Below are 27,726 nucleotides of genomic sequence, written 5' to 3'. Positions count from 1 at the left end.
CCTTAAATGTCACTATAATCCCTAAATCTCAATGTTTATCTTCCTAACATTCTTCTCTCCTTTCTTCTTCTTCTTCTTCTTCTTTTTTTTTTTTTTTTTTTTGCCTCTCCTTGTTCCTCTTCCTCTGTCTCCTTTTTTTCTCTCTCTTCCTTCTGTTCTTAGAATATTAGCATTTGCATGATAAATACTATTCACATTCAGAGAGAGAACTATGGAAACTCAATGTGGATCAAAACATAGTATTTTCACTTTTTGTTGTTTTTGTTTATTTGCTTGTTTTCTTTTCTTGTGTTTTTTTTTTCCTTTTAATCTGATTTTTCTTGCACAGCATGACAAATATGGAAATATTTTTAGAAGAATTCCATATGTTTAATTGCATATATATCAGATTGCTTGCTATTTATGGAAGGGAGAAGAGAGAGAGAGAAATTTGGAACACAAGGTGTTGCAAATGTGAATGTTGAAAACTATCTTTGCATGTATTTGGAAAAATAAAATACTTTAAAAAAATATTTCCACTTGAAAATTATTGTCACTTCAAATTTTATGAAGAAAACTATGCTCATCATCTCCCTAGCACCAGCTTCTTTCTGTACTTTCACCTCTTCTGTCAATAGTCCACCATTCTCCCTGTCTTGATGCCTTAAAACTTTGAAGTCATCTGCACTAATTTAATCTATTCTAATTTCTTAGATTTCTCACCAGAGTCTAATGATTTTCCTTTTGTAAAATTCCTTGTATTACACTTTTTTTTCATTAGTGCCTTCACTACTCTATTCCAAATTTTCCTTACTTTGCCTGTGGGGTTATGATACTTTTCATATTTGCTTTACAATCTCCATTCAGTTTCCTCTCTAATCTAACCACAGTTTACTCATTAATTTTCCTAAACACTCTGAGCATGTCACTTCCTCATTCAAAAATTTTCGTATAGAAAACAAAATCTCCTTATAGGTCCCCATTGCCTCCATAAGAAATTGTAAGTTATATCACCCTTATTGGTATCTCCTCAGTTTAGCTCCACTATTCTCTTTCTTCAACATTATCTCTCATCTGTCTCTTACACAAATCTCTGATTTTTCCAGCCTTGTGTATTTTTCTGTCTGTTTGGAAAATAATAAGTAGTTTAATAATAATAATAATAACAACAATAAACAGTTATATAGTGCTTTAAGGTTTGCAAAGATTTAACAATTTATCTTATTTTAGCCTTACTATAACACTGGGAGGTAGGTGCTATTGTTATCCCTATTTTATAGTTGAAAATACTAACATGCACAGAGGTGAAGTGATTTACCCCAAATCACATTGTTAATAAGATACCTGAAGCTGGATGCAAACTCAGATCTTGATGACTCCAAATTATGTTATATCCCAATGCTTTCTCCACTATAACTTTGCTCATATTATTTTCACCTATGGGTCTGAATACCTGTTTCTTCCTTTCCACTGATCTAACGGTCTTTTGCTTCCTTTAGATACTATCTTTCTGACCACTAACCTTTCTGGAAATTCCTAAGTATAGCATGGTCTCTCTTCTGGAGTCATATAACTCATAAAGCACTATTTTTAGGATTCTATTGACAATCAATTCAGTAAAATTATTAAGTTCCTACCATATATAGAACAATGATACTAGGCATTGAATAAAATATGCACTTTCAATAAATTATATCCCCTTTCCCTTCCTAGTAAGGAAATTTGATGTACATTTATATAATAAATAACTATATTGCAAAATATTATACATTTGCATAAAAGAAACAAATGTATAGAATATAAGTAGATATAGGAGAGGAAATTCTTTCATAACATTTGGGAATTAGAAGCATAAAGTGATAGTTATAAATCATGGAAATGGATGAAATGGTCAATAAAGAATGAAAATTAAACCTTTAGGAACATCTACTTTATTCTGTGAGAAAAATCACAAGGGGATATATAAAAGAGACAGATAGGAAGAGAACTAGGACAATGGGATATATTTCTAAAGTCAAAGAAAGAGAGATCAATAAATATCTGGCAATAGTCATCAACAGTTTCCTCTGCTATTGAGATGTCAAGAAAGATGAGTTCTGCCCTGTATCTTTTGGTAACCCAAAGGCCCATGTGTTGTTTGTGATGTTGCTTCAGAACCTGTAATTATTCTCTCTGCCTTTTCAATAAGAGCTTGTCTTTTATTTTATGCTTTGATGCTCAACAATAGTAAACACTCAAAAATCAATTCACTTATCACTTTATTTTAGGTTTCTTCATTAGACCATTTTACAAAATGATGCTGGGAAAGCAGATTACTTTGAATGATATGGAGTCAGTGGTGAGTAAACAAAGATTATTCATATTTTAAATAATTGTGCTATTTTTTCTTAGGAACAAAATTAAACGCTTTGATTCTTTTAATCCAAATGGTTTTCCCTCAAAATAATAATAATAGCTAACAATTATCTAATGCTTACCATGAGCCAGGCACTATGTTAAGCAGTTGACAATTATTATCTCATTTGATTCTCACAACTACCTAGGACATAGGTACTACAATTAGCCCCACTTTACAAATGAGAAACCTGGGGCAAACAGTTAAGTGATTTGTCCAAGAAGGTATTTTTTATAAATGTAATACAATTTGTTAGGGAATGTACCAGAGAGAAATAGGAAAGTTTCTTTGATGTAATTTTTAATTAGCAAAATATTTTCCATGTTTGCCATAGAACTGCTAATTCTGCCAATATTAGCAAATATACTTCATCCTATATTACTGAGGATACTAGAAGGAATTAAATCTACATATAATCAAAATACCTCATTTTATCCAATTTTTCTTCCCTATCAAACTTCTTTCTAGAGCTTGATAAAACATAATCATATTTATTCTTCATCCTTCATCTTTTTATTGGTATTTCCATTCTAAAATGAAAGAAATTTCTGATTGCTGAAAATATCAATATAAGATCATAAACTGACAATTTTCATTCATCTTGATCATGTATTTTTGTCTTGTTTTTTGAACATTAGTGATTAACCCAAAGGCATACCTAAATCTAAGCAAATTGTTATCTATACCAATTAATATCTATTTCTCCTCCCTCACATTTTCTTATCTTACCATTCTGCCTTGAGTATACTGTTGTTTATAGTCACAGCCCCTGCTTCTAGCAAAACTTTTTTTAAAAAAATATTGTTTTTTCCATTAGGAGACAAGAGTTATGCTGGAGATGGAACAAGTTAACATCATTAAACATCATAATTTGTAATTATTCTAAATCTATGTAATTGAACAGGACATTTTTCCATTCATAATTTTGTGTCACCCCTATAGGATAGTGAATATTATAACTCCTTGAAATGGATTTTAGAAAATGATCCTACTGAGCTTGATCTCATGTTCTGCATAGATGAAGAAAACTTTGGACAGGTATGTTGGAGTAATTCAATTACTGCTCTTTGATGCTGAAATCTGTATTTTCTTTAACATGTCATAATGATGCTTTTTTCCAATAAGGAACATTCAGCAATTTTAAATGGTGCATAATATTAATCTACTGATGGGGCTACCTGGTTATTTTAGTAGGGTACCAGGTTCTTGTTTCAATTTTTTTTTTCCCTAACAAATTCTAATGGAAGGTAAAAGACTATGCTGTATTAGGATAATATCTTCTTAGATCAGGGGTCCTCAAATTTTTTTAAATAGGGGGCCAGTTCACTTCCCTTAGACTGTCGGAGGGCCCAACTATACTAAAAACAAAAACTTTGTTTTGTGGGCCTTTAAATAAAGAAACTTTATAGCCTTGGGTGAGTTGGATAAACGTCCTCAGCTGCTGAATCTGACCCGAGGGCCGAAGTTTGAGGACTCCTGTCTTAGAGTAAGAGCTGGAAATCAGAAGCTGTACTTTCTCAAAGTAGAAACCTTTCATTAGTTAAACGGCTGCTACATCAAATGAAGATTATAGTGTTATTATTTTAGAACTAAAAACTACTTTAAAGATCATCTAGTCCAACCCCTTATGTTGTAAATGAGGAAACTGACAGGTAGTTTATGTAATAAATTAGTAGAAGATCCAGGTCTAGAACTCAAATGTTCTGGTTACCACACCAACAGCCATTATTCTTTTGCTATTTCACACTGCCTGGATCATGATCTTGCTGACTCATTCCATGTGAAACCAGGGCACTTACATGCTGCCTTCTCCCCCCTGAAGTCCATGTTCTTCAATTACCTGAAATATCCCTTGAAAAAATGATCTTTCTAATGTTTCTCACCTTGCCCCAAAGGATTAGCACACTACAATATGTCTTTTGTTGCAAGAATTCTGGGAAGAAAATGTATCCTCTGGAGTCACCCAAATTGACTAATTTTCATATCATCCAAAACGTAATCCTCATCTTTCTCTTCGTGTCCTTTTCTTCCAAAAGGATTATTCTCTTACACTAGAGAACTGAATAAGTCCTTTTGGGTTCCCCTTTACAAAAACAAATGTGAGAATATTATAACATCACCACTTGTGGGGTTTTGTTTGTTTTATTTTTTGTCAAGAAATCTACATCAATGTATGACCCAGTATGTTGGTCCCCAGTATATATAACAGTTTTTAGTCTTTTGCTGTCTTTATACTGTTGGTGTGTTTGATATTAAAAGGAAGCGTGCATTGTGATAGTGTGTCGACCTAGAATTTCTTCAAATTCTTAAATATCCTTCTCCTTGAAATTTCACCTTCACCTTCACCTTATACTTACTCACTTTTTTTATCAACTTGAAAAATGCCCAGAATATTAATTTCACTACTTCTCACAATGACACATGATCTCATCTCTTGTTAATAAGAATTTCAGAAATATTAAAAATTGAACAACAACAAGAAAAAATGAAAGAAAGAAATATGGACTCATAATGAATTAACAGGAAAATATTTCATGGGATTTCATAAGTATAACTTATATCAGATTGCTTACTGTCTTGGAATTAGGCAGGGGGGAAGAAGGAAAGGATAGAACTTGGAACACAAAACTTTTTTAAAAAGACAACAAATGTTTAAAAATTGTTATTACATGTAATCGGGGGAGAACAAACTATTGTATTTGCAAAAAGAGAGAAAGAAATGTTAAAAGCCATACCCTAGGATCCTCAATCCATAGAAATACTATAGTCTACCAGTGGGTCATTCAGCCTGCCCAGCTTTAATGTGTGACTAAGCCCTAAAAATTAAGGAACTTGTATGATAGAGTGAAAAGGCTATAAGTGATTTTGCTAGCACCTGGCTTCTCATTTCAACTTTCCCATTATTTCTGTGATCTTAAATAAGCTATTTAATCCTTCTGTCTCTTAGTTTATTTTGCTGTAAAGTAAGGACAACCTAGCCCTATCATCACGTGGATGTTTTTTGAGTTTCAAAAGTGAAAATAGATAAGAAAATAATTAATTTGTTTTAAAATCTTAAAGTTGAAAAGTAACTAAGAAAATCCCCAATCAAGCTTCCTAACCAATGCAAGAGTCCTTTGAAAACATGGTTGTTTGTCATCTAGACTTTGCTCATATACCTTCAACAATGAAGAGCTCACTTTATTGTTGGATTGCTCTGATTTTTTAAAAAAGTCTTTTATCTACATTTATTTATTTATTTATATAAAAGCCACTGTTTTGCCTTCTTCAAACTTCCTCCATTTGCCTGAGTACTGTTCTCTGCTACAGAACAAGGTCTGCCCTTCTTTCCACGACACTCCTACAGCTTTTTGAAGCAAGCTGCCATATCTTCTTCTTAACCATATTTTCTTCATGCTAAAAACATCACTAAAATGAGATGGTTTCCAAGCCTTTCATCCTCATTATCACTCATTTCTAGTGTTTTTCATAATATGTGGTGGTAAATAAAATTCAGGTCAAATACAGTGGACAATGTTGGTGCAAGCTGTTAATGATAAAATGCACCTATTGCTTTTCTGGGGCAGCTAAATGGCACAGTGGATACAGTACCAAACCTAGAATCAGGAAAACTCAATTTCTTGAATTCAAGTAGCTGTGTGATCCTGAGCAAGTTATTTAATCCTGTTTGCTTCAGTTCTTCATCTATAAAAGGAGCTAGAGAAGGAAATGGCAAACTGCTCTTATATCTTTGCAAGAAAACCCAAATAGCATCACAAAGAGTCAAATACAACTGAACAATAATATAAATTACTTCTTTTCTGTGAACAACCTATAAACCTATGTATAAATTATAAAAGTAATCCTAATTACCTAGGATTAAGAACATAGTAGATATTTTTAGTTTTAGGGAAACTGTTTTAGGTATCTTTAAGGCCTCTTGGCTTCTTGAAGCAGTGATTTCATCTTTTCTTCTCAATTCCAATAAAATCATGTACCCTTCAAAACTTATTTCCTAACTTCTGACATAGTGATTTATGGCATATAGAGTTCAGGAGGAGTTCATTTCTGCAAACCTGAGGATGATTAAGATGTCAGAAACAGTTTTTCTCTTTTCCTACATTCTTCAATGAGAGTAAGTTGACCTGTATCTTAAATGTGGCTTATGACTTTTAAAGCCTATTTCACTGATATATGCCATATTCTTCTTAAAGGAAGGCATTAACTATAATCCAAGAAACAAAGGGGAAAGGAGATAAGATATTAATCTATTTTTGCCCACCTCTGTTTCTTTTTGAGCTTTTGTAAATGGACCTCTTTTTATGACAACTAAAAAATATTGACAACATAGATTACTTGTAAGTTATTTGTACCATACTAGTCAGCATTGACAAGATCTACATGGTAATGTGTTACCTTAAAACTTAAAACTAACAAAACGAGTTTAGAGGAAATGAACATAAAGAAAATGTAGGTGACAGGTAGGTGGAAAAAAACTTTTGAAGAAGAATGAAATTTTCTAAGTATCTAAACAGGTAGAAAAATATAAGTGTACTTATAAAGGGTTGAACACAGTTCCTAAGTTTTGCATGTTCAAAGCAAGATAGAATGTTGGAATAATTTCTGCTTTCCATCTAATTAATTAGGCAGGCTTTCCAGCTTCTTGACCATGACAAAACTCAAGGGACTATAGATAAATAGGTACCCAGTAACTTGAGTGTGGTATAAAAAGATAGAACACCGAGTTGTGAATCAGAAAACTATTTTAATCTTGCCTCTGGCATATTTGTCATGTGACCTCAAAGAAGTCATTTTAACGTTTCTGAGTTTAGAAATCATCTTCAGAGGAGAAAAAAGTAGAAATGACTAGTGTACAAGGATATCTTGATGATAATGTTTAACTTAACTCTAAAATTAACTTATGAAATAGAAACCCCATTAAGTACGAAAAGAAAAAGTAATGTGATCTTAAATAAAATAGGTATTTTTAACTGAAACTTTTCATTGACTAGGCTTTATTCTGCACTTCTGTTAGTATAATTTCATAGTTGTCTTGAAAGTATCACTTTCTTGGGAGAAAAAAAAGTAAAAATAAGAGAGAAATAATACCCCAAAGGTACACACTAAATATTTCATGTTTTGTGTGAATTATAGAAATACCAAGTAGCAAGAAAAACTCAAATTATTTCCATTTATAAGAAACCATTTTACTATCATAATTTTAAAAATAAGACCTGTGAGATACGGAGAAAAGATGAGACAATCTCCAAAGCAGGAGAGGATTCTGGAAACTTATGTTAAATTTTCACCAGTAACTATGTGCCAGTTCAATGGATGGGGACTCTGTGATTTTCCTAAACAATTTAATGTTCACTAAATGAAAACTGAAGAAAGAATGGTTTTCTTATTTAGAAAAGACCATACTGAGAGTGATTTTCAGTTTTATTTCTTGCCAAACTCTTCATGAAAAGCAAGAGAAAGATCTAACTGCTTTTTGAATGGATCAAATAGGACAATGCAACAATCAAAATGAGACAAATGAGATGATTATGTCCTAAATTTGTTGAAATCATCTTGTCTTTCTTTAAGGAGCTAACCTATCTTATAAAGGTTATACTTTTAAGACCTAATGCTGTGAACATGTATTAATAACCTTGTCATGTAATGAATTTAAATTCCTATTCTTCTCCTGCTCCATCTCTTCCCACCCCCTGAGAAATTTTTATTTTTGTTTTGAAGGCCATAAACTATTAGCAGCTTTCTTGTCATCTCTTCATACCTCACAAAAATTTTGATATATTTAAAATTAACCTAACCAAGATGGAAGTTTTTATTTTCCTTCTATCAAGAGAAGCTAATTAGTTGCTATTAAGAATTTGTAAATTATTTCACTTTTATAAGTGAGGCATATGCTTTCCCCATAATGCTTAGGATGTCTGAAAGTTGTCTTTCTGAATATTTAGAATTTCCTTCCTTTCCCCATATGGATATAAGAATATGACAGAGATATTGTTGGCTCTTGCTTCCTATAATCAAAATGCAGATGTTGCCTTCATTACCTGTTCTATTCAATTTTGAGACCGGTTTAAAGGTTTTTCCACTGAGAAAATTGAGGCATCCGAAAAGTCTCTTATTGTCAGCATAGGAATTATGTCATGCATAATTACAAAAAATAAGACGCTCATTCGTCATGTGCAACTAAAAATTATAGACTAAAAACTATGTGAGATACAATAACAAAGCAAAAAATTATTCAATTATATTAAAAGTGAGATATATCATAAGAAATAACATTATACAAATAAAAGTAATAACCAAAGATTTGAAAAATAGATTGATCCAAGAGGTGATATGGTACAGTAATTGAGTTAGCTTCTAAGTCAGGATAACCTGGATTCAAATCCCCTCTGGCATATAGTGGCTGAGTGATTTTGGAAAAATGATTTTTAACTCTCTGCCCATATTAATCTTTGTAGTAATTGCTTATTATATGCCAGGCATGGTGCTAGATTAAGAAGAGAAAAAATGAAGGCATCTAAGAATAGATCCCTTCTTCAAGATGTTTAACAACAGAAGAGAGAAGAGGAGAGATATGAGGCAATAATCATTGGTGATAGTCAGTTCACTTGAGGATTTTTAAGGGTGTGTCATACAGACAAAAATAAAATAATCTCTATCTTTAAGGAGGTTGCCCACATATTTTTTCAAAAGTCATAGATTGTTCTATTTTTGCTCCACTAAAATGAACAACATGAAAATATAAAAATAAATTTAAAAGCAAATACAAATAGACAAATTTAAAAACATATCAATAATTTTTTTAAGGAATAGAAGAAAAAAGTTCAAAAGGAGACACAGAACATTTCTGTTACAGTCTTAATAAATTTAGTATGCATTTGTTTAAAAAAGAAAATCACACATAAATTACATCTCACAGAACATTATAATATCCTCTCTTTTTTATATGTTGAAATGTAGTGATTATTAATTTCAAAATAAAAAAGATTTTTAAAGTAAATACAAGTTACTTTTAGAGAAACCAACAGTTGGTATAATGAGGAGAAGATGATAGCATGTAAACTTTACTTTGAAGAAGAAATTAGGATTCCAAGGGAGGAAGAGGAGAAGAAAAGGATTCTAGCTATGGGAGAAAATTTGTACAATCATGGAAACTGGAGATAAATGCCATGTACAGAAAATAGCAAAAATGTCAGTTTGGCTAGACTGGGTTCAAATAGGGGAAAAGTATAAATAAGTTAGAGCCACATTGCTAAACAGAGGAGTATGTATTTTTTTTTTTTCCCATATGTAATAGGATTAAGTAACTTGCTTAGGGTCACTCAACTAGTAAGCTTCTGAGGTCAGATCTGAATTTGGGCTTTCCTACCTCCAGGGCAGGTATCTGATCTTAAAAGTCTTAGAGAGCCACTGGAACTTCTTGAGCAAGAGCATCTCATATTCAAAACTGAATTCCAAAGCTTGTTGAGTTTGAAATTCCTGTGAATCAAGCAGATGAAAACGTCTATTAACAATCAGGATATGGGACTGGAATTTCAGAGATAAAAGCTCGACCAATATATTTGAGAATCACTAGAATAGATTGAACCAGTGAAAGCTGATAAAATTCCCCAAGAGAGAGTTACAAAAAGAGAAAAAAAGAGTCCAAATTGCTAGCATAACCACACATAGTGGGTAGAATCCCTACTCATGTATCTGCCACTAAGTACTCTTCATTCTCAAGGGACAGCTAGGTGACACAGTGGACCAGCCCTCCAAACAGGAGAACCCGAAGTTCAAATCTGGCCACTAAGACTTGATACTTACTACCTATGTAGTTAAAACAACAACAACAACAACAAAAACCAAAGGTAGTCTTCATTCTCCATTTTTCGATATCTAGTGCTTTCTTTTTTTTTAAAAGCAGCATGATATAATTATAATGGAAAGGGCCCAGAATTCATTCAGTCAGGATACCTACCTCACTGAACATGTTTTATGATCTGAAGTAAATTTCTGGGTTCCAATTTCTTTACTTTGTGGGTGAATTATTGTGACCATTAAATTATATAAGAAAACAATACATTCAAAAAAGCATTATGGAAATGCAAGGGATTAAGAATTAATTTTAAAATCACATTTTGGGCTGAATATGACTTTAGAGGATGTATTAAACAATTCCCTGATTTTGCAGATGAGGAAAATGAGCTCCAGAGAGGTTAAATTACTTGTGGAAAGTCACACAACTCATTAATAGAACAGCCCCCTAGACCTTATGCCTCTTGATTTTCTGACCTTGTACTCCTTCTATAACCCCACAGCTATCTCTTGGTTTTGACAGCACATTAGGATTTCAATGTCATTTTCAAATCCTTTTGTAAATTTACTCTTAAAATGGCAGTCTTTCCCTTTCAGTGAGTAATCATAACTACAGTTTGTTGGTGAGCATAGTTCATCACTCACCCTGATGAGAATGAGTAAAAATGAATTTTTTTGTTCACCACCCCCAGTGAGGGAGGCTGAGGAGCTTTAACTCTAATATGGAGTTAGAAAATGTAGCAAGCATTTATTAAATATTTACTATATGCTAAATATTGTGTTGGCATCTAAACACAAAGCTCTCAAGGCTCACTCTGACCTAAACATCTGATGGATATAATGAGTTTAAGGCAGGGGAATAAGGAGGAATGTTGCTGTCAAAGAGATTATCCTCCCAATTACAGCATCCTTTTCATTGACCCTCAGCCCCACCTAGGTATCCTGGATCCATTTGGCAGTCTTAAAGTCTCAATTGGCTCTTCCTAATAATTTCTGTTGCCTACATACCTAATTGAAGGAAATGTTGTGTTTCAAGTAGCAATAAATGTAAACAAAGCTAGGATTTCTTTTCCTCCTTGTCTAAATTTATAGATGCCCAGAAACCTACAATCAAGTCATTTGTCATTGTTACTTAGTCATTTTTCAGTCCTGTCCTACTCTTCGTGACCTCTTTTGGAGGTTTTCTTCACAAAGATACTAGAATGGTTTTCCATTTCCAGTTTTATTTTACAGATGAAAAATTGAGGTAAACAGAGTTTAGGGAAACACAGCTCCTAAGTTTCTGAGCCCAGTTTCAAACTCAGATCTTCCTTATTCTAAGCTCAGTGCTTTATCCATTACATCACTTAGCTGCCCAGTCAACAGCATTTATTAAGTACCTGCAGTATATAACCTTATACTTAAGTATAAGGTTAAAACCCCAGTTTTAAGGTTGTCAGCTCTATATAGGAATTTGAGCCCATTAGAGTCATCTTTCTTCTACTTTCTTGCATTTAGCATAGTGCTCAACACATAGCAGGCACTTTATAGATTTTTGAAATAAATTTCTTTGGCCCTTAGTGGCTATGGCAACATGGGTACCCCTTCCTACAGATTTTGATGTCAACAGAGCTGGCACGAGTGTCAAGAGGTGTCTTTGTAACCATAGAAACTAATACCTCCCATGATTGTTAAATTATCCACCCCTATGGTGGATGACCATTCAGTATGACCATAGACATAGATCTTTCTCCCCTACCCCATTTCTTTCTCCCAATACTCTCATATTGAACGGAGCTCACAACTTACCTGCTTGGTACTAGAAAATGAATTATGTGTGTTATTCTATAGAAACATAAGTGGTTTTTATATTGAAATGTAGCTTTCTGCATTAATGCAGCATATAATGTATTGTTTGTTAAACAGAGTGAATCCCTTTGCTTAGGAACTGGGGATTGCTGCAGTAGCCTCCTCTTCACATTCAATAATGAAATATGGAATAGGATTCAGACTCACAAATAAAAAAATAATTTGCTTTCAATGATGACATCTATAAGTGTGAAGGGTCTTTGGTGTCCAATCTGAAAATCTCATTAGTCATGCTAGTACATTCCCTTTTAACTAATAAGTATTCAAAACATAAAACCTTTTTCCTTTTTTTATATTCAGTAAGAAAATATGCAGTGTCATTTCATGGTGATCTTTTGTTTGTTTTTGAAAATACAGACATATCAAGTGGATCTGAAGCCAAATGGGTCAGAAATCATGGTGACAAATGAAAACAAAAGGGAATATATTGAGTATGTATTCTTTATTTTACAGCCTTTCTTAAATTAACCATAATAATAAGTTTGACATGTCTGATAGATGTGAGTTTTATTGATTTTTGTTCCTTTGAGTTCAATCTCAAGATCAGAATGGGAATTTTTTGTTGTTGTTCTTATTTACTTTGCTATGAAGTAAAGGGCCATGATATTTATGTTCAGATAATATGATGCACTGGAGGATAGTTGTTGGTTACTGGAGCATGTGGAACTTTCCTGGAACTCTTACATATCTATTTAGGATCTCTGAATTTCAGAGACCAGGACAAGAGAGGGTAACTTACATAATAGGGTTTTAATGCCATAGCTTCAAGTTTGATTTTTTCTAGTTAGATAAGTCATCACGTAAGAAAGCTGTCAACATAACATGCTGTACCCTTTTAACTCTAGTTCTGTTGAGGGTACAGCCTCCTCTCAGCCATCCAGGCTCAAAAACTCAAAGTTATCTTTGAATCCACATGTTCTTTCCTGCCTTCATTTCCAATTAGTTGGCAATTCCTGGCAGCTCTACTTCTGCAGTGTAATACTATTGCCAGGTTCCATAATTGTATATTGGAAAGCATATGAAAATCCTCATACTAAGATTATTTTCTCCTGTCATTTGGGGGTTTTATATTAATGTCATTAATTGATAAAAGTATTAATGAAGTTACAAATTGATAAGTAGAAAATAATGATAGTGAAGATTTTTTTCAATATTGTCTCATCTTCCTCATATTAGCTTAGTCATCCAGTGGAGATTCGTCAACAGAGTCCAAAAACAAATGAACGCCTTTTTGGAGGTAAGTTATATTGGCTCATTTCTCAAGTCTCTTTAGTCATAATAGAGGGAGGGTTTCTTTCCCCACAAATTAGATTGTGTCATGGAACTGATCATTAACCTAAAACTTGAGCGGAGGGGAAAAGACACAGGATAGATCCTGCCAAATTAGGCAGTTTTAATTCTTTTCTGTGTCTACAAGGAGGATATACCAATGGACAATAGGGAAAAGGCACTTAAAAATGTCTATATTTTCCTTTTATGGAAATTTTTTCTCTCATCTTTTTGTATTACTTTGCTGTTTTTTCCACTGAAGATACTTACATAATAATGTTCCTAAAACTTGTCCAGTTTTTTTACTAAAGTTTAGAAGTTTAAACTGGGGTAGGACAAAAATCCACCCTATCTAGGTTTTTCTCAAAATTGATGAGTTCTTCACAGCTTTGAAGTTAAGGGGGAAAAAATTACATAAATGACATTTATACTGATTCCATTGTCACTTTGAATATTGACTTTGACAATGTATTTTCCCCCAGATTTCTCTTCTTTCTTCTATAGTAATCTTACTGACCTCTACAATCCCTGCATGATCAGCCACTTTTAGCTAGATTGTTTTTATTGTTATTTTTTCACCTATTAATCTTTCATCCATCTCAATTGTTTAATCAATTTCTCTATCCTTTCATGATGCTATCGTATAATGAGGAATACAATCCTTACCTCAAGGAATCCCTCACCAGGGATATGAAAATCAGAGGGAGGAGAGGATGGTCTATTTTTTTTTAAATTCTGAATTTAACAAATACTACCTCCATGAATGTTTCTACATACTAGGACAGAGAAGGATTATTTGTGAAATGACAAATCTCTAATTTATACAGCTTGTGTTTTTCAATGTAAACAAAGTCAACGAGTTACTTTTAAAGTTGCTCATTTTGTCCTTCAAATCATTTATGTCCCTCCACCATAAGAGGAAAAAAAGAGAAATCTAATCTTTATAGCAAATAAACATAGTCCCCCCCCCAAAAAAACCCCAAATCTACACATCTGTCTTGCCCAAAAAAGTATGCTTCATTTTAAACCACGAGTCCTTGATCATTATTTCAGGATGTGTGCTTTAGTAATATGCTTTATGATTGGTCCTGACAATGAATAGAGTTTTTAATTCTTTCAGAGTTATTTGTCTTTATATTGTTGTGATCACTGTCAATACTGTTCCCCTGGTTTCTTTACTTCACTTTGCACCAGTTTATATAGATCTTGACACGTTTCTTTAAAACTATCATTTTCATCATTTCTTATGGTACAAACTGATATTCCTTTTTTAAAAATATTTTATTTTATTTTATTTAATAATAACTTTATATTAATTTTTTTACAACATTATCCCTTGCACTCGTTTCTGTTCCGATTTTTCCCCTGCCTTCCTCCACCCCCTCTCCTAGATGGCAAGCAGTCCTATATATGTTAGATATGTTGCAGTATATCCTAGATACAATATATGTTTGCAGAACCGAACAGTTCTCTTGTTGCACAGGGAGAATTGGATTCAGAAGGTAAAAATAACCCGGGAAGAAAAACAAAAATGCAAATAGTTCACATTCGTTTCCCAGTGTTCTTTCTTTGGGTGTAGCTCCTTCTGTCCATCATACAAACTGATATTCCATTATAATCATATGCCACAATTTATTTAGCCATTCATAAATTGATGGACAGTTTTTTTTTGTTTGTTTGTTTCCAGTTCTTTGCTACACCAAAATGAGCTGCTATAAATAGTTTTGTATGGTTGGATTCTTTCCTTTCATTGAATTCTTTGTGGTGTATAAGCCAAGTGGTAGTATTACTGGATCAAAGGTTATGCATAGTATAGCATATAATTGAAAGCTGCTTTCCAGAATGGCTGGACCAGTTCACAGTTCTACCCACAATCATATATTCGTGGGAATATCACCCTGAAGGCCCTCTAACAATTGTCATCTTATTTTCTCTTTTTGTTATCTTGGCAAATCTGTTAAGTGTATAAATAAGTGTATAAATCTGTTTAGTATAACCTCAGGCTTGTTTTAATTTCAGTTTTTCTAATTATTAGTGATTTGGGGCATTTTCCATGTAGCTGTTGATAGACTTAGATTTCTTCATTTGAAAATATCTGTTCATTGTGCTTACCCTTTGACCTAGTAATATCACTCATAAGTCTGTATTCCAAAGAGATCATAGAAATGGGAGCGCCCGTATGTATAAAAATATTTATGGAAGATCTTTGTGGTGAAAATTAGGAGGGGATAACCCATTGGTGGTATTTATTTGTGATCGTATACTATTATTCTGTGAGAAATGATGAGTCAGGATAGTTTCAAAAAAAACTGGAAAACCCACGTGAATTGATAGAGAACCAGGAGATCATTATACATAGCAACAGCAGTTTTATAGTGACAATCAACTCTGAAAGACTTAGCTACTCTGATGAAGACAATTCCAAGGGTTTCATGATGAAAAATGCTATCCACCTCCATAGGAGAGAACTGCTTAATTCTGAATGCAAATTGAAGTTTAATTTTTTTTTCACTTTATTTTTCTTCCCTTTTTTTGTTTCATAGCCAATCTGGAAATATTTTTGCATGATTTCATATTAATAATTGATATTATATTGTTTGTCATCTCAAAGGGTAGGCAAGAGAAGGGAGAGAGATTGAAACTCACTCAAAAAATTTTTAATGACAAAAATTAATAAAAATAAATGTTTAAAGAGAATAAAGGAAAACTACCTTTTTGTATTCTTTGACTAGTAGGGAATGGCTAGAATTCTTATTTTTGAATCAGTTATTTATGTATCATAAATATCAGACCTTTACCAAAGAAACTTGTTGCAAATATTTTTCCAATTAACTTTTTTCCTTGTTAATATTAATTGTACTTTTATTGTGCAAAAACTTTCCAATTTTGTATAATCAAAATTTTCCTTTTTATCCTCTAAGCTCCTATTTATCCTTCATCTGTTATGAACTCTTCCCTAATGCATAGTTATGAGAGGTTTTTTCTTCTTATTTTTCTAATATTTCTATGTTGTGATCTTTTATATCTAGGACATGTTTCTTTGAAACTTACTTTGATATGTAGTGTGAGATCTAGGTCTAAATCAAGAGATTCATAACCTAGAGACTTGTGAATTTTTTTATAAAAATATTTTGATAACTTTATTTCAATTTAATTAGCTTACTTTGTAATCCTCTGTATTTAATTTAAGTGTTTAAAAACATACTGAGAATAAGTAAGCAAATTTTTGTCAAACCACTAAAAGGGTCCATGACATTAAAAAAAATGGTTAAATTCCCCTGGTGTTAATTATTTGCATAGTTTATCAGAATTTTCAACATCTCAAAATGAGAAATGGCTTTTAAGGTTTATCCAATTTATTAGCTATTAGAAATCTACAGCAGACAAAAATCTCTAAATTTTTATTCACTGTAACTTAATTTAGAAAATTTCTCTAGTTCTGTTTAGCAAGGTATCTACAACTAATTAAAATTTATCCCCAAACATGATGAGGAATAAAGCCTTAGCTATGGGAAGAAACTCTCAAGACATTCAGAGATTTAATATTATAGAATTTCAAAAATCATTTAAACCTAATCCTTTAATTTGAAGGTTGGGAAATTGAGGATTGGAGAGATTAAGAGAATTAGCCCACAGCTAGAAAGATGGTCAGTAACAAATCTAGGCTCAAATCAAAATCTCCTGCCTTTCCTTGTCCATTACCCTTTCTTCTATACTATTGACTGCTATATTTTGTTTAACTTGCTATACATTGAATTTGTGCTATTTTAAAATATTCTGTTCATTGTCTGTGTGCCCTGTATATTTTTAGGACATACTGACTCATTTGAATGTATCATGGACATGTTTTAGAATCCACAGACTTGCAGTCACCCATTTTAAGGTTGATTTCATGGGCTATTAAAAATTTAAGTTCTAAATTTATGATTTTTCATTACTTGTATTTGAAAGAAAAAAGAATGGATAACATTTTACAATTGCAATTGCATGGATGCTATCACCTGGAAACAAATAACTTGTTGTTTTTTAATTTTTATTTAGTTAAAAACAAATACCATGTTTCTTTAAATTTTCTTTTGAGAAAAAAAGTAAGTTTTGGATTATGTATTCTTTTTTTTTCTCTTTTAGGGATTCACAGAACTGCTTCCTATTGATTTGATTAAAATTTTTGATGAAAACGAGTTAGAGGTTTGTTGTCATTTAAATCCTTTATAATTTTTTGAACAGTGTATCAGAAATTTCTTCATTCTTCTACCAACTACATATCTTTCTTTCCTCTAATTCATGATGTTCTACAAAGAAAGCAAAAGTGAATTGCTTTATGCATAGATTTTATTTGTTTGGGGAAAATGAGGAGCTTAGTCATGACAATGTATCCTTTAGTTCTCATTTAGTAATATCAATTAAAAATAAATATTAATGTAAGTGATTTGAATCCTAAGAGATAAACTATTCTAGGTTTGATCAGGGTCCTGAAAAGTCATTCAGATCATACTATATCCAGAAGCAACATTTCCCACTGCTTCCCCAAACAGTTCCAAGGAAGCCTTGTGAATGCTCAGCTCTAACCTGGATCCTCCTTATGGACACAGCTGCTGCACTGGTGAATTGAAGTTCTTTCTCTATTGTCTGTGGCAGCTGTGTTGTGGTAAACAGCTCCCCAGCAGGCAGGCAAATTGCAGTGCTAATGATCTATATCAGGTATTAGTTATAGTTGTATTTTTTAAGGCATACCTTCACCTAAGTCATTCAATGAACAGTGAAGTAGAAAAAGTAGGAAATGTCTTTATTATTTTTCACCATCTTTATACTGGAGAACTAATATGGAAATTTAAAGTCAATGGATTCTATTACCCTGTGTGTGTGTATGTATGTATGTGTGTGTGTGTGTGTGTGTGTGTGTGTGTGTGTGTTAGAAGAGAGTCTATTGAGAATTTTCACTACTCTAGGTAAGATTAGAATCCAAAAGTTTAGGGGAGTAAGTAATACCCTAGTTTTTACCTTTTAGCTAATGATAAATGAGAGATATTAGATTTGAGCCCATTTTAGTAGATTTCCTTTCCTTATATAGTGGAAATAAGCAATTTATGAGTTAGAAGGGAGTTGTGATGTGTACAAAGCTACATTACTAGTTATTGGCAGAACAGGGATTATTACTCAAGGTACAGATCCTATCATCCCAGTTTTTCACTGTATCTCTATTGTTATATCAAATATAATTCTAAGAGAATATCATCTGTGGTCCTTTTGCTTTTGAATGAGATAAAGGATTATATGATTGAATAATAATGAATTGAGAATCATTTCCTATCATCAGTGATTAAATGTTTTTTTAAAAAAACCTACTAAATGGGATAAAGCTAAGAATCTAACCCCTTCTCCCCCCATCCCCAAGAAGAGATAGGATGGGAGTAATGGTAATAAGAAGGAAAGAGGTACAGTAATGAAAGGCATGTTAAGAATGGAAACCTGGGAGGGGCAACTAAGTGGGGATAGTAGTTGTGTGAAAGAGAGCCAGCTTTATGAAGCTTCTGATTTTGTTTATCAAGCCAGACGCGATTTTATTTTTCTGTTAAGTATAATATTGAACATTGATACAATTCAATGTGCTTGTTTACAAATTAACCCCCCTAAAAATTAATGTGATTTTTTTTTTAATCTTTAAAGTATTTTGGGAAGAGCAGGATAGAAATTTAATAGATTTCCTGGTTACATACAAAAATTGGAAGTCTCTTTTTTTTTTTTTTTTAACCCAAAGTAAATTTTATCCCTTTAGAGCATTTCCAGTTAGAAATTTGTTCTCTCAAGTCAACATCTTCTTTGCAACTTCTGTTCTTAGACAGTTGTGTGGAAATGAGAGGCTCGGTGACTTGCCCCAAGCCACAGAATCAGTATATATCACAGGAAGGACTTGAACCCAAGCCCCTTCCTTATAAGCCTAGTGCTCTATTCACTAAAGGTACAGTGTCTTTTATGTGATCCAAAAAATCTCATCTCTTTGGTTTATTACAGCAAATGGAGCTAGGAGCTTTATTCTTTTTGTTTTTATAAAAAGTGATGAATTGGATTATGGATGTTTTTATTAAAAAAAAATAAACCAGCAATCGTTTTTAATAATAATAGTGGTGATGAAATAATTTGAATCATCAGTGTGATTTCCAGTTTTCAGATCTTCCACATTTAAACCTGAATTGATTTTCTAAATAGCTGCTGATGTGTGGCCTTGGAGATGTTGATGTTAACGACTGGAGACAACATGCTATATACAAGAATGGCTACTGCCCAAATCACCCCGTCATTCAGTGGTTCTGGAAGGTAAGCCCCAGTCCCACATTGTGGCCACATTGTTATTCTAGGGCTGGCTGTTATACTAACTGTTCTGTCTTCTCTGTACATAGGTTATATTTATCTCTAGTAGGAGTACTTCCTGCTATGCCTTATGCTGTTTTCTTTTTAGGATTTATATTTGAAGATTAGGAAAAATTCTTCTTTGATTTATTATCTATGCAGAGCAAAAAGTAGTGAGAATGGTACTTTCATTCCTTTAATTAATTAAGAAGTAATGGGAAAGACAGAAAATTTAAAGGATGATCTTTAATGCTAAGATTATAAGAGCATTCTCCTTTAGTATTAGGGAATATAGATTGAGGAATAGGAATAACTATTTCTATTGTCCATCAATAATGCAACAAATGTACCCTCTCCCATTATCTTATAACAGAGAATGGAAAATATTTTTATCTTTTTCCAAAGAATCTGTGCTAATTTTTAAGGAATTCTGCCAAATATTCTAATGCCATTATCTATTTGTAATGGCAAGATGGTGAAGAGATTTTAAAAGTGTAGTGAACAAAAAAGGCTGCATGTTTGCAAAATGAGAAAAAAAGAAAACTACTCAGACTTTTATTTCTAAATTTTTATTTTCCTTTATTATATTTTTAAATACCAGTGGATACATAGATGGTATGGCTTGCAGAGAAACCACTTGAAATCCCAAGCTTGTTATTAGATGAGGATATAATTGTAGTTTAAGTAAAAAGATTTTTCCTTTTCTTTCTTTTTCTACTCTTTTGAATCCTAGTAAACTAGAAGTATAAAGATTTCATTCTCTATATTGTGCTTTGTATTTTGACCTGACTTGGCCTTAGTACCATTTGCAATGAAGAGTGCAGCATTCTAACAAATATTTCTCTCTAATTTCTCTCATATGTTCCATTTTCATCAATCACACAGCAAACATCCTATTCCAGCCCCTTATCTCTCGTGGAGTCTCTCCCTGCTCCAATCTAGCCTTGACACTGTCTGAAGGGATTTTCTTAAAGTACAGATTTGATCATGTACTTTCCTACATGGTAAACTCTCCTTATTACCTATAAGACTAATAGTAAACCCTCTATTTTGGTATTTAATGCTCTTCAAAACTCATCCTATCTTTTCAGCCTTTTTTTATCATTACACCTTTTTTGTACGCATTGTTCAGTCACTTTTCAGTTATGTCCAACTCTTCACGACCCCATTTTGGGGTTTTCTTAGCAGAAATACTGAACTGATTTACCATTTCTTTCTCCAGCTTATTTTACTCATAAGGAAACTTAGGCAAACAAGGTGAAGTGATTTGCCCAGGGTCACCAGCTCTGTTGCCCAAGTGCCCAAGGCCAGACTTGAACTCATGAAGACAAATCTTCTTAACTACAGATCCAGCACTCTATTCACTGCACCATCTAGCTTATACTCTATTACACCTTGTTATTATATTTAGATTTCTATGTACTCAAGGCCAACTAAAGACACCTCATTGTTATTGTTGATATATAATAGCCTACCACCACCATTTTTTCATCTCCTTGACTTTGCTTTTTGTGTTGACTTTCCCTCCTACCTGAAATGCTTTTTCTTTTAGACCTTCACTTCTTATATTCTTGGTTTCCCTCAGGCTTCACAAGTTCAAACACAACCTTTTTATAGGAATTCTTTCTTGTTGCCCACACTAATGGTACTTTCCTCCATCCCCAGGATTACCTTGGATCTGCTTTGTCAGTATTACTTATCTGTTTAGATGTTAGAATGTAAACTCCTTGAGACAAAGGCTCTTTTGCTTTTGGCTTTATATTCTCAGATAATTAGCATAAAGTTTTGCCTTATTTTTTTTAAGTTTTTTGATGACTTTCAATAGAATTGGGTTTTTAAAATAATTTTACGTATTTTATTTTATATATTAAAAAATATTATTTTGAGAAGGCATCCATGAATTTCAATAAATTGCCAAGGGAATTGAGGACATGTAAAAAATGTTTAAGGAACCGTTGATTAAAGGATTCCCAAATAAGAAACTTAGATTTGTAGTTTGAGTTTCTGTTGCTGGTAAAGTTTGCATAATATCTTGTGTTTATAATTGACCTTTGTGGGGAAAGGAAGGATCATGATCATGTCCTATAGACAGAATCATAGGGGTGATGATGCCATCAACACGAGACTTTTATATAATACATTTTGACATATTGGCAGACAAAAGAGACATTGTGAATATTTGATCTCTTTCTAAGATTAGAAAGTCTAGTATTGTGGCGACATTCAAAAATGTGACTCAGTTTTCAGACTCCACTGTCTAGGTCTTATATTACAATATAAATAAAATGATTTTTTAAATGTCTAAGTTACAGCAGCATGTGCTGCAATACTTACTGCATGGGAGACATAATGACCTTATGTCTCTGTTCATAGGCCGTATTATTGATGGATGCTGAGAAGCGTATCCGGTTACTGCAGTTCGTTACGGGGACATCCCGAGTGCCTATGAATGGATTTGCTGAACTTTATGGTAAGCAAGAGAATGTATTAGATGAAAACTCCAGAAATCCATGCTAATATATTTTCCAAAAGGAATCCATAAGGAAGCCTAAAGGTAAATGACACTTTCTCTAGACTTCTTAACCAAGTTTAATATTTTCTGTCTTCTTGGAAACTTATTTTGTGTAGGTCTCATGTAAAGGCATTTTATTATACATAAGTCTATATACATTTTAGCCTAATAATTCATGCTTCATGAAAAATACCTTGTTTTTATTATTAATGGAAAAAAAGAATAATTAGATTAGAAATCTCCCATGTGCTTGTGTACTAGAGATTTCCATTATTTGTTATGTTAAAATCATAAATAAGCAAAGTTCTATCTGTTCCACATATTGATGGATTTATTACATGTTTTTCTTAGAAGTAACATTTAGCTTACTCATTTCCACCTTAAAGGTATCAGGACAGTTTGTCTTTGTATGTGAGACTTTGGGGAAATTACGTACTGAAAATAATGTAAATTTTATGTTGTGAATCTGTCTAAGGATATTGTGTAACTAGATAATAAAAAGCATATTGCAACCAAAGAAGCAGATAGGTCTACAGTAAATATTCTTCTTTTTGATTTTCTTCTCGGTTCTTCCTTCTCATTTCATTTTCCACTTTTCAGGTTAATTCTACTATCAATAGTACATGTTAAATTGTATTTTCTTCTTTAATCTAGGTTCAAATGGTCCTCAGCTGTTTACAATAGAGCAATGGGGAAGCCCTGAGAAATTGCCCAGAGCTCATACATGGTAAGTGGGGAAAGGGACTAAAAATATCAAATTATGTGTAGATAATACACATACAACCAGCAAACTTGAAGTACAAAATAAGATTGATAAATTTCACTTATGTTAATATCAAATGGAATCAAGTTAGAGGAAGTAATGACTAGAAATATGTCAAAAATACTCCTTACTATCTTCTTCATCATCACAAAGCATTCTAAATATTTCATTGTTTTTCATACTCTACTAGATGTCATAGAAATAAAACAACAAATTACTGAGAAAAGGGGAGGATCTGAAGATTATGTCTGACCCACTTTACCCAGATTATTTGGCTCATGGACAAAATGAGCCTTTTCATATACATCTTACACATGAAAGTGATGGGAGAACCTAATATTGGAATGGATCTTGTATTTCATTTATGTGACTACTCCCTCCAGTGGTATGCTCAAAATTCATCTGTGGCTTTCCATCCTTTGCAAATGTACTGAAGGACTTGTCCATGTCCTTCCATAAATATTCAATGAGGATTTTATCTATTGTGTTTTGGGCCTTTATCTCAGTATGTAACAAGGTTATGGTAGGACCTCTCTGCTTGTTACTTACTTGATTCAATACTGTATTCATTCTCATTATCCTAAATCCTAGGCTAATATAAGGGCATGTTTGATTGTTTTTCACCAGTTAATAATATAGCAATCACTTGCTCATTTATTATTCCTATCAGTTTATTATATATGATTTAATAAACTGGAGAAATCCCTTAACTTACAAATCATTGTTCATATCTGTCTACATACCAAAACTCCTAATCTCCTAATTATATGATTTATTAACAGCATAATCAAACAGTAAGCATAATTATTTGTCATATTTTACCTTTAAAAAAGATCAGAGCCATTCTGTAACTATAGATGATTTCACCTTGTTATTAATTGATTGCACACAAGATACTAAACAAAGTCTCTTCTGGAGAATTATCTTCATTCTCTTCACCAAATATAGGTTAAAATAGTTCCATTAACAGAGGAAGCCTCTCTATATTCTTCCTATCTGTCTACTTTTCTCCAGCCATGATAGGAAAACAGCTTCCTTCAAGGCAACTAGGTGTCATAGTCTCTAGAGCTCTAGTCCTGGAGTTAAGAAGACCTCAGTCTCATTAGCTGTGTGACTTTGGACAAGTTACTTCTCCCTGTTTGCCCCAATTTCCTCAATGGTTAAACAGGGATAATAATAGCAGCTATCTCCTAGATTTGTTTTAAGGATCAAATGAGATAATATTTGTTAAAGCTTTTAGCACAGAACCTGGCACATAGTTGACAATATATAAATACTAGTTATTATGCCATCACTCTTAATAGTGTCTTTTCAGAATGACTCATAAAATTATCTTTATAATGGTTCTTCATAAGGTAACTAAGTTCTGCCAAGAAATTTTTCCTATTTCTCCTTCCTTTTTTTATCTGTATAGTTTTTATAAATATTCTCCATTTATTCTCTCTTCTCAGTTTTCCCAAAAATTTTCTAGCCCAAACTGTCGAAATCTTAAGTATTTCATTTAGGTGTTAAAGCTACAGTAATAGTAACTAGAGCCTCTGTAGAATAAGCTCTGATATTGCATGGATATAAAGAGAAAAGAAATAGAGAATGGTGAAAATAAATGTTTGATATGTAAAGAGTTTTTGTTGTCCACAACACTCTGTTGATCTTGAGATGTTCTCATTCCCCCAAAAATTTAGAGGACAGCTTTATTAAGTTAGACTCACCTGTTGAAATTACTTTGAATTTTGATTCTGTCATTTATCATAGTGGCTCCTCCATCCAGCTTTTATCCCCTGCATGTTTGAAACATACCATCTGTATCTTTATCCAGTTAGCTATTAAAGACATTCTTGAAGTGGACAGAACTGAGGACTGAGTCTATACTTTGGAAACAATAACCAGGAGGCATTAGTGTCTAATAAGTACAATCCATGTCTTGTGCAAGGAATAGAATTGGATTAGAAATATTTGGTTATCTGAAAGTTTTTTTAAAAAGAAAGTCAGTGGTGAAAAGGAAAAAAAAATTAGAAGCATTCAACAGGTTCCCTTATTTTGGTCCCATTAAGAGATGGTCATGAAGTAGATTTATCTGAAAATGAGGAAAAGAAACCAAAAGATATTGAATAATTTTTAAAGGAAGCTGCGTGTGTGTGTGTGTGTGTGTGTGTGTGTGTTTAATTGTTTGATCATTTTCAATCTTGTCCAACTCTTCATGAACTCATCTGGAGTTTTCTTGGCACAGACGTTAAAATGGTTTGCCATTTTCTTCTCCAGTGGATTAAAACAAACAGGTTAAGTGACTTGCCCATGCTCATACAGCTAAATCTGAGACTGGATTTGACCTCCAATGTTCCTACTGCAGGCCTGGCACTCCATCCACTGCACTCTCTAACTGTCTCATGATTAGTACTAGTTAGTAGGACAAAACTTTTAAGAGTAACTAAAAGGATCAAGTTGTAGCAATTAAAGAAGTACATACATGTATACACACACACACACACACACTCTCTCTTAATTTATATGGCAGAGAAAGTAAAGATAGGATGAAAATTTTTCATTTCAAAACTAAATTATAATTTTTTTTTCCTTCAGTAAATGCACCTGAACCTTCTAGTGCTTGATTTTCTATCAAGGGATGGATGGCAACTGAGACTGACAGAAGTCAGGTCAAAAGTCAATTCTAGAAATGCAGGTGGTCTAAGTGCTCCACAGCTAAAAGTTAGGAGGTTTCATGAAATTTGGCAAAGGCCCTAAAGAAGACAGAGTGCTAGAGAAGGATTATCATAATGGCCAGTGTCCAAGTCACCCTGCACCCCACCTCTTGCCTCCAGGCCATCTTTGGCAGAGACAGAGCCCAGGAGGGAGCTCAGAAACCCATAATTCAAATCCACTATACCAAACAGAATCTGATCTTACAGCTGTTCATCATAGCTCACTCTGTATTAATATAAGTTATGTGAGTTTGGTGTGAGGGGCAACATTATTAGTAACTGGGTCACAGCCTTACTTTCCCTACTCAGTCACTAGTCTGACTTCTTTTGCTGGACAAAAAGATACTTCCTGGACCCTTCAGTTCCAAATTCTTGTTCTCCTGAGCCGAGTTTTACTCTCCAACTAACCCCAAGGGTAAAATCACTGTAGTCACTCTTCTGCAAACCTGGCCTTGTTATTCAATCATTCAGTCGTGTCTGACTCTTTGTGACCCCGTATAGATTTTCTTGGCAAAGATACTGGGGTGATTTGCCATTTCCTTCTCCAGAAAACACCTGTTCGGCCCACTCCCTAATCTCATACCAACATAAACACAGTGTGCACTCCCTACACTCCCTGTGTCTGTTGGCATAAAACCACAGAAATAGCTCCTAGCTGTCTCCTAAGCCACTTCTCAACATGCACAAATCTTAAGGGCACTTCCTGGGTCTCCTAAATCTTTCCCTTTAAGACCATCATCAGCTACTTCCATATCCATTGTTTCAAGAGACAGTAAAATCTCTGTAATAAATTGATTCCTTTTTGTTCCCCTTTGTCTTGATTCAAATCCACAATCAATGTGACTGCAAGGGGAAGCAGGTGTTTCCAAAAGGATACTTAGACCAGAAAGTACCTTTATGACTGCTGCATGTTAATAAGAATTTTGAAAGCTGATCCATGAGTAAATCCTGGGTATACTGGCAAAAAATTCAGGAATTGCAGGAAATATTTGTTGGTGGGAAACTTTAGATAGGTAATATTATCTATACTATCAGATACCGCTGAGTTTTTTTTTTTTTTTCCCTTAAATCTTTGTTATAAGGAATGATTTGCTAGGTAAGAAGAAAGGTCTGCATACAGAAATGAAGATGATTTCAAATAAAATATAACAAAAGAAGAATTTTTTTAATTGGAAAAGAAGATAAAGATGATTTAATATTTTAAAAAGAAATCAAACCTTGCTTTAGACTACTACAGTGTTCATTGTTTGCTTCTCAGTGGGGATGACAAGAGCTGGGCAAGCAAAAGGGAGAGTGTGCCAAAGTCCCTTCCTTACCCTTTCCCCAACCCGACCATCCTTCTTTTTTTTATTTATTAAAGCTTTTTATTTACAAAATATAAATACAAAATACAAAAAAAAAAAAAACAAACCATATGCATGGGTAATTTTTCCAACATTGACCCTTGCATAACCTTTTGTTTTAAATTTTCCCCTTCTCTTCCCTAGCCCCTCCCCTATCCGGCAGTAGTCCAATACATGTTAAATATGTTGAAATATATATTGTAATGCCAAGAAACTGAGGCAATATAGAGATTTGAGAGTATTTAATAATTTATTTAAAAGGGAAAGATTTACTGGGACCAAATGGATCCATGGTTTGGTCCCAGGACTAAATGAGACTATCATTTCCAAGAATCCACCAAACAATGTGAGTTCTCAATGACATATATATACACATAGTTCAGACTCAGGGGGTAAACTGAAGCAGGATCAGAGTCTGGATGCTGAGAGTGAAGTGGGACTCTGACAGGATGGGGTGAGCCTCCAGAGATGGGATGACATAATGGGGGGAAGAACCCTGGAGATAGGGAGAGGCATTTTGATAAGACAATAGCTGACATTCCGATAGCTTGAGATGGGGAGAGGCATTCTGATATTCTAAAACATAAGATCTTTTATCCTTATCAAATATTCTGATAAAGAGGGAGGGGAGATTTTGCAGGATTGAACAGACAATTATAAACTGAAGCAGAACACTTAGGGAAACCGAGTCAGGATTAGGTCAGGATAATTAGAGAAACTGAGTCAGGACAATAAAAGAGAACTGTGGTATAACAATATTTGATCCAATATGTGTATAC

At 33.3% G+C, this 27,726-nt stretch overlaps 1 protein-coding gene across 8 annotated transcripts in view; it reads left to right on the top strand.

The window, feature by feature from the left end:
• Positions 1-27,726, top strand: part of NEDD4L (NEDD4 like E3 ubiquitin protein ligase) — a 465,473-nt gene that overhangs the window by 423,707 nt on the left and 14,040 nt on the right. For all 8 annotated transcript variants that reach the window (XM_051969577.1, XM_051969576.1, XM_051969578.1 and 5 more), the window contains 8 exons: positions 2,247-2,317; positions 3,317-3,412; positions 12,374-12,447; positions 13,193-13,253; positions 17,414-17,473; positions 19,493-19,600; positions 22,007-22,103; positions 22,800-22,872. In XM_051969577.1, coding sequence (XP_051825537.1) covers positions 2,247-2,317; positions 3,317-3,412; positions 12,374-12,447; positions 13,193-13,253; positions 17,414-17,473; positions 19,493-19,600; positions 22,007-22,103; positions 22,800-22,872 — 640 coding nt within the window. The remainder of the gene's footprint in view (positions 1-2,246; positions 2,318-3,316; positions 3,413-12,373; positions 12,448-13,192; positions 13,254-17,413; positions 17,474-19,492; positions 19,601-22,006; positions 22,104-22,799; positions 22,873-27,726) is intronic.

This window comes from Antechinus flavipes, chromosome 1 (assembly GCF_016432865.1).
Source record: "Antechinus flavipes isolate AdamAnt ecotype Samford, QLD, Australia chromosome 1, AdamAnt_v2, whole genome shotgun sequence".
Classification (NCBI taxonomy): Eukaryota; Metazoa; Chordata; class Mammalia; order Dasyuromorphia; family Dasyuridae; genus Antechinus; species Antechinus flavipes.
The sequence above is the reverse complement of the archived record's forward strand: the minus strand, read 5'-3'. Positions and strand labels throughout refer to the sequence as shown.